Source organism: Trachinotus anak, unplaced genomic scaffold (genome assembly GCF_046630095.1).
Source record: "Trachinotus anak isolate AG129_WGS33_773 ecotype Australia unplaced genomic scaffold, CSIRO_AGI_Tana_v1 ptg000014l, whole genome shotgun sequence".
NCBI classification, from domain to species: Eukaryota; Metazoa; Chordata; class Actinopteri; order Carangiformes; family Carangidae; genus Trachinotus; species Trachinotus anak.
The window spans coordinates 7,458,596-7,466,628 of NW_027273865.1; the positions used below are offsets into that span (position 1 = coordinate 7,458,596).

Below are 8,033 nucleotides of genomic sequence, written 5' to 3' on the forward strand. Positions count from 1 at the left end.
GGTTCCAGTTGGATGTGGTAAGCTGTTCCTGTGCTGTGGTGGCAGACAGTAGGAAGCTGTGTGCAGTGCAAAGGCATGAGAGCAGATGGTGGAGAATTTATATGATGAGCACAGGTGGGTTGATCAGTGCTGTTACGCAATTGCATCATCCGATACATTTAGGAACACTTGGAGTGTTATGTGGGGTCAAACCCTTATCTCTGTTTTATTTACACAACCTTCAGTTTCTCTGAGTTCATAATAATGTCTGACCAAAATGAACCAATGTCAAATCATTAACCATGCAGACCACTATGTTTGAAAGACCCCAGTATAAAGGATAACAGTTTGATATTGATTTATTTAAAACATGAGCTGAAGGATATCAAATTTTTTACCCAAGGTTAAGAACCTTAGTGTTAACTCAAGGTCAGCTGTGTTTAGATTTGCAGGTTATTTTATAGGCTTAAACTTCAGGTTCTTCTGATGTCTGATTGCTTATGCAGCAATAACGCAAAGGCAAAGAGAATTTGGATGGTTAGTCTTCAAAAGAAAATTAAGCTTTTGTTTTACATTTGTTTCTGGGCTTGATTCCTCTCAAAACAAAAGGACGGCTGGTACTAAGGTTCTTTCATGTGTGTGACAAGGTCAGGTATTGTTTGCACAAATGGAAAAGAAAGCTTTGCAGACAGCCTGTCCCTTGGCAGACAACTTTAGAAGAGGAGCCAAGCACAGCCTTGGACACAGAATACCAGCCTGTGTCACTTCAAAAGGGAAAGATTATTGTTTGGAATATGATAGCTGCTCCTGGGATGACAACAGATTTCAAATAAATAATTGTTATGCAGTGATGAATGGTATGTTTGTAGTTTGAAACAGTCATACTGAATAGAATTTGGCTGCTTAAATGAATGAGTCATAAATTTGACCAGGTTTTCTAAATATTTACAAACTCTGTATCCTGTTGCTGATAGTCCACTTAATGGAGTGGACTGTAGAAGTATTCTGTCGTTCTCTTTTCATCATAAGTTGATAATGCAATAAAACTTACCAACCAAACAATGAAGCCACAAGGGCCTGGAAATGAGCATTGACTTGAACATCCTCCATCTGTGCCCACAAGATGGCAACCTTGAGCTCTTGGAGTGATCAGCTGTCTAATCAGTGCGTTCATCTGTTACTGATTGGCCCACAAATAAGAATGCCTTTCCATACCATAAGTGATATTATGATTTTGTATAACCTTTCCCACTCCTGATTGTTTAATATGGCCACCAGTATTTGCTACTGCTCCATACCCACACCTCATTCTCACTCAGAATTGTGCATAGACTGCCTGACAGTCCCACTTCTGCACCTCACAGACCACTATTTCATTCTATTTCGCACTGCAGTGGTGTAGTCTACTGGATACACTGGTATACGCCCTTTACCCGCCAAGAAAGTGTCCGAATGTCAATAAAAAAATGCCCAAGGATACGTAACAAAAATAGTTTTGTGACAGAACTTGCACTTCAGCAATTTGTTTTTGAAAAAAATGGGTGCTGTGAATAATGTAATGTCAAGTAAACAGAGTAGACTACACCACTGCTTCATTGTATGCATTGTATGCAACGTCAGCAACTTGTCTACCACCCACTTTTCTTCTGTTGTCACCTCTGCTCTACCCCCTATTAGCACTTTTTTCTTATCAGAGGTAATTGATGCCACAGCGTCTCTGCTCTACTCTGACCTCATGCCTGGCTGGCCTGTTTCCTACCCACTCTAACCTGCCTCACCCATGGCTGACTGACACCATCTCAAAGCCACATACTGATCTTAGTGCTGCTGAGAGAAAATCCTTTCTTCCTTCTCATCAGTATATATCAGTTCTGCCAAAACCACTTTTTACAATGACAAGCTCAGCGGTACCAAAGACACTTGGAAACTATTTTCCACCTTCAAAACTTTACCCCTATCTTCCACCACCCCCTCCTGACACAAACCTATCAGCTGATATGCTTGCCCCCATCTTTACTGTAAAGGTGGTGGCCATCAGCTGTCAATTCTCTAAACCTCTAAGAGTCAAATAGTCTCCCCTGGTTAAGGCCACACCACTCTCCACATCTCTCTCATGCCCTTTTCTGTCTTCTCCGGTCAATAGCTCACCACCTCCCCCATTCACCTCTCTACCTGAGTGCAAAGCTTCAAAATGTGTAGCATGTACTAGTCCTCGGTTGTCTGCGGCAGAGGCCCTAAGGGCAGGTAGAGCTGTAGCTCAGTCCTTGGTTCTTATCTTGCTGGACCTATCAGCAGCATTTTGATATAGTGAACAACTGCATCCTGCTATCTGTCCAACATAGGCATCTCAGGTAAAGTTTGAATCCTAGTCTGAATCCTATCTGACTGGGTGCTCCTTCAGTGTGTCATGGCAAGGACAAATGTCCTTATCCTATCCCCTCCCCTACAGGGGTGCCCAAAGGATCGGCACTGGGACCCCTTGTCCTGGCAATATACACCATCTCCTAGGGTCCAGTTATCTGCTCCAATAGCTTCTCATGTCACTGCTATGCAGACGACAGCCAACTATACCTGTTGTTCCCACCAGATGACCCCACTGTCTCTGCGTGACTCTCAGCTTGTGTTATACATAACAGTGTAGTAAATTGTGTTTAGCAGAGAAAAAGTTAAGCCATACATTCAAAGAAAAATATTCCAGTGTGGTTGCAATGTGGGTTCCAACTCTTTTATATAAAATCATTGTATTCATTTTTTAAGGCAACAATGTAACCTCAGTTGCAGCAAAATATTGTGAAACATTACATATCATCTACATGATGACAGATATATTTACATTCACTTATCTATACTCAGTTACTATCCAGTTTTTATACATCCAATAGTGTAGTTTACATGCAGATCTTTGAGGGGCAACGACACACGACAATGAAAAACAATTTCAGTCACTGTTTTAGATATTAACAAAGTCTTAATATCGTAACACCCACATACAATAATTACGTCATTGACTGGTATAGGAGGTGACCATAGTGCTTCCCAAAAAAAGTGTCATCAAAAATTCAATGGGACTAATCTGAATTAAAATATTAACTCAGTATGTTCAATTATGAATCTTTTCAGATATTAATAAAAAATAATTCCAAAGCTGTCCAAGACATATTGGACTGAAGCAACCCACTCGGCTTTTCACTTTGTGCCTGGCAGTTCTGCAAACCAAGAACCCCATACAGCTTTCCCAGCTCAGTAAACTCTCAATGACATAAATCAAAGTGATTTATCCACCTTACTTTGCACCATCTACTTGGAGCGTGAGGAGAACCTGACAGCAGATGGGCCTGTCTTCACTGACACTCTGCAAACACATTATCTGTTACAGTGTTTTAAACCTTGACAAAACTGAAGGGCCATCGTACAAGAAATGTGAGAGCGCAAGCAGAAGGAAATTTTCCTTCACCCCTTGGGCAACTTACAGAAAGATCAAATCCTCGTGGTACTGTTCATTTCATTCTGTGCGGTCTGAGATGGGTCATGGCTCTTCATCAAGCACATACACTCTTTCCTCAACACTGCTGTCATCTGAAAATCCACCAAAAAACAATCTTGATTTGCCACATAGTCCAGCTTGTTGATTATCAGTTCAGTTCACAGCGTTCTTCCGTTGACCTTTGATAATGATTTCCAGGACATGGGTAAGATCCATCATCTTGGTGAGCATATCCATGATGTCAGGATGCTCCCTCGCTCCACTGATGAACTCCTCCAGTGTCAGCTCACCTGAAGACAGAAAATACAGCAGCAAAGATAAACAACATCTCAAGCATTATAGTTTCTTTAGAATACTAAATGGGGAAACTTATGGATTATGAAATCACACAATGATCACTTTGATTGTTTGATTGATTCTTTCCTATTTATGCAATATTTCTGTTTGAAAACCCGGATCCTCTGGACATTACTTCATGATTGTCATGGTGTTTAAATCTGTTACCAAAATGTTTTTGGTGATACACTGTGCTGAGAGCTGATAAATCGTTATAGTATGGACTGATAATATTATATTTGTTACCTTCTCCATTGACATCAATTTTCTCATATATAAGCGTCACAATCTCCTCTGGGGGGACGTCGTAAGTCCTGGTGATATCTTGAATTGCCTGATAGGAGAGTTTACACAGTTAATTGTTAGTTGCACGGATACAAAAAAAGGCCTAAAACTTGATAAAGTGCTTCAATTCAGCTGCTTAATAGTGGAACTAAACAGGAGACTTAACAACATGTTGTAATATTGGTCCGACTACACCTGCCACTGATACTACAGTAACTACTACTGACACTGCAACCATAGCATGCAGCTTGAACTACATTGCAGATTGAAGATTATTCCACAGTAAATAGGCCATGATCTGACTTGACTGGTGAAATGTTGTTGATGTAATTGTGACAAGGAGAAAAGGTGTCAAGTAATTTGTAAGGTGATTACTGATCTTTGGACAGTGAATTAGGTTACAGACAAGGCCATATTTAGACATGGGGCTGGATAAGAAGCCCCCCTGGATTATGTGTCATGTCTAGTTCATGGCCAGTTAAACCAATTTCTACTCTTTCACAGTAGCAGCAAAGCTTTACGATTCAGGGAACTGTGAGCGGCCGAGTTCCTATCTGTGAAACTTACTTAGAAAACACTGAAAAAGAAAATATACACTACCTTAAATATAGTCTCCAGTTCCTCCTTGTCAATTTTCCCATTTCCATCTTGATCAAACAGCTTGAAGTACCACTTAAGTTTCTGATTTATTTCTCCTTTCAGTAATAGACTTATTGCTGCAATGTATTCCACAAAGTCTATGTAGCCGTCCTGCAAAAGAACACATAACAGATAAAGTTAGGGAAACGACTTTACTGTATATCCTCATGCTTGTACTGCAACATCAAAAATAATTTCGTATTTCAATTTTATTATTTAGCATATTGTCATTCTCTGCAAGTGCTGCAGGGGTAATGTAATTCTGAGGAAATTATTGCAGGTTTTTATAGGTATTGTAAATCCTCTACCTCTAATTTACATGTACATGTGTGACCTTTTGGCCTAAGCTTTATGAAGGAGTCCGGGACTCACAGAGTAGAGTTTAACCTCGGTTTATCCCTCTTACAATGTCAGAAATCTCTGTAATCTCTGATCACTCCTTTTAAAATGTTGCACTCAAATACACACTCAAGCACTCAAGCATTTGAGACAGAGACAAAATAGGAGCAATACTCCTATTTTATTAAAGCATTGATCTGTTTTCTTCAACAAGGTCCATGCAACAGAAATTCACTGTTGCTTCAGTTCTGACAAATCTTTGACATTCTTTGACAGATCAATCCATTTTTCCTGGGCAGAGAAGAAGAAATATCTCAGGTATTTTCTTACCCCATCCATGTCAAAGGTGAGAAAGACCTGGTCCACATAGCTGCTGGCCTCCTCTGTCATACCGTTCATTTCAAGCATTGTTTTCAGCTCAAAGAGTGTGATGAGCCCTGAGGGCGACTCCTTCATGAATTTGGTGTACCAGTGGTGCATGTCTTCCTCCAGGATATCATCCAGGTTTGAGCAGTGGGAACCCATTACTCCTCCGGACGTTTGACTCTTGTCCAGAATCCCGCAGAGAGCTGGTGGAGAGGCTGATGTGAGAGAGGACAGGATTCGTGCAGAGTACTGGCAGCACTGAGGTCCGGCTGAAGCCTCATACAATAACTGCCTTAATCTTTAAGTCTTGGGACGGCCAAAAGGAGACATAACCCCTTAATAGGATAACTGCAGAGGTCTTCCTAGAAACTCAGTACATTGCATGCTCTTTGAGTGACGAGAGGTTGGGACTGTAATACTCAACAGAGGAAGTTCCCTCAGGTGTGAATTCTTGCATCTTTGAGAAATAACAAGTTTAATTCATGATCTTTGCCCTGATGGTCCATATCTACTATTGAACTGGTGGAAAAAGTTGAATTTATTATTTATATATACTTTTTAATTCCATATATCTATTCCAGAAATAATTTGCTTTATAATTTTTTTTGTTTTTACAGCTTTTATATTGCCCTTTAACCTTCATATTTAACCTTAATTTTCACAACTAATACATATTTTTACTCCCAGCTCCATGATCGGATTTGTTTCTGCATGCAAATAAATCATCTAAGTTTGCCCACATAGCTGTGTGCCCACTCACAAAGGTTATCACACACCTCTGGGATTCTTCAGGAATTACCCAAAGGAATTCCTCTTGGAACCAACTTATCCTCTTTACAAACATGAGCAGACTAAAGGATATTTCTAAGCTACATAACGCACATTAAGCCTCTTATGAAATATTACATAAAAGTTATTATTATCTATGATAAATATAGTCACACATAGTGTATATCTATGGATTATGGCTTTTAAAAAAAAAAAAAAAAAAGCTACTAACACTGATTTATACAGTTTGTGCTGTAAGTTGTGAGTTATTTAAGGCTTGTGATTTCTGTGGTGTTCTGTCTGTGTGGTTTTGTGACAGAAGAGCACATGGCACACATGGCTGAATGAAATGAGTTGCTGTGGGCACCTTCATGTAAAGCACACTGAGTTTACCTGTAGTGAATTGGTCTGTATAATTGGATTTGCTGTGCAGTGCCATTCGCAAAGCATTAACACCACTTTCCACCACCAGGTGAAAACTTCTTTAACATCTTCTGTGTGATAATATCAACATGCAGGAGGGTGAGGAGGTTCATACGCTTGCTCCTTCTCTCAGTGACAAACAAAGAAGGTATTACGTTTAAAGAGCTCTCTTTGCCACTTTGCTACTAATGCTAAGAAGTCAAAAGTGGTTGTGTTGACATTGATTTAGCAAGGGGATAAAGGATATTACAGAGTTTCTTCACATACTATATATATAATCATGAACATAATGACATCAATTCAAGTTTTATGATAAAGATCAGTTTTGCAGTTCACACATTTGAGAGTAGATTTTAACAGCAGCAGAGTTTGAGTCTATGAAAAACCTTCCACTAAATCTCACAATGGATAAATACATGTTTAACCAGCACTGTTGACCCATTAGTGACCTATTAGTGCTCTTCATGACCCATCTCAAAGGCTTGAGAGTAGTGACTGCTGTTTAAAGCCAGCGGTCTATCAAGGTTCAGAGTGCTTATTGTAGTAAATCTGGCTTTAGACGATTAACAATTCTCAAAATAGGACTGAGAAGACGGACCACCAGTGATTACACACGACACATGCAGCCAGTATCTACTAGTCTATCAGGCACACACAACCAGGATCCAGGCTGCTGCCCTGTGCCATGGCACATGATCGCCCACTGCTGCCAACTGATTAAGAAGTGTTTACTTTAACAGAACAGAGATAGAAACCTGCAGGAAATACCCTCCCTAACCCTGAATACAGTAAAGAGCAACTTATCAGATGAAGCTGTCCAGTCTGAATCAATAAATTCAGTCTAAACAGAAACATGCAAGTTTATTCTTGTTTATCCCAATATTTGCAATGTTTGAGGATTTCAAAGAGCAGCCAGGTGGAGTGATGTGGCTTTATGTACAGTAATAAAATTTTGAAACCTCTTGGATCCCTCTGATGTCCTGCTGTTTAAACTTGACCTTTTGACCAGCATGTGACTGTCATGCAGCAAGGACATTTGAGAACTGCATGTTAGAAAAAAGAGGAAAGGTGGCCCAGGAGGGAAAAAATGCTCAGTATTTCCTTCAATACAAACTATTATTGAGAATTCAGGTCATAATATTTCCTTTTCAAGTGATTCTAATCTTGTCTTTTCAGAATAGTTGATGTTGTTGGATTATATCGCCTTCAATGAACAGTGAAATTGTACTCACTATGTTTTTATGTGCATTCATCAGACTGATAATTTACTTCTATATAAACCCCCAAAAGTTACATATAAGTATAATTTCCATGTCAACCACACACTTGTTTATTATTGATTATTGAGTCAGAAGTACAAGTAAATAAATTTGCTGACTGAGATTATAATGCAACAATCAGCAGCGACAAATAC

At 39.5% G+C, this 8,033-nt stretch overlaps 1 protein-coding gene across 1 annotated transcript; it reads right to left on the minus strand.

Moving 5' to 3' along the window:
• Nucleotides 1-2,688: 2,688 nt before the first annotated feature.
• On the minus strand, nucleotides 2,689-5,693 carry guca1c (guanylate cyclase activator 1C). Its single transcript, XM_071496598.1, has 4 exons — nucleotides 5,393-5,693; nucleotides 4,685-4,834; nucleotides 4,046-4,133; nucleotides 2,689-3,753 (listed from the first exon to the last, which is right to left on the minus strand). Exons 1-4 carry the CDS (start codon nucleotides 5,585-5,587, stop codon nucleotides 3,617-3,619), a joined length of 570 nt encoding a protein of 189 aa, XP_071352699.1. The 5' UTR covers nucleotides 5,588-5,693; the 3' UTR covers nucleotides 2,689-3,616.
• Nucleotides 5,694-8,033: the final 2,340 nt, after the last annotated feature.

Coding starts and splice junctions, on each gene's coding strand:
- guca1c (XM_071496598.1), bottom strand. CDS start 5,587: ATGGGTTCCCACTGCTCAAACCTGGATGATATCCTGGAGGAAGACATG. Junction 4,835..5,392: donor TCACCTTTGACATGGATGGG/GTAAGAAAATAC, acceptor GTTCTTTTGCAG/GACGGCTACATAGACTTTGT. Junction 3,754..4,045: donor AATTGATGTCAATGGAGAAG/GTAACAAATATA, acceptor TTCTGTCTTCAG/GTGAGCTGACACTGGAGGAG.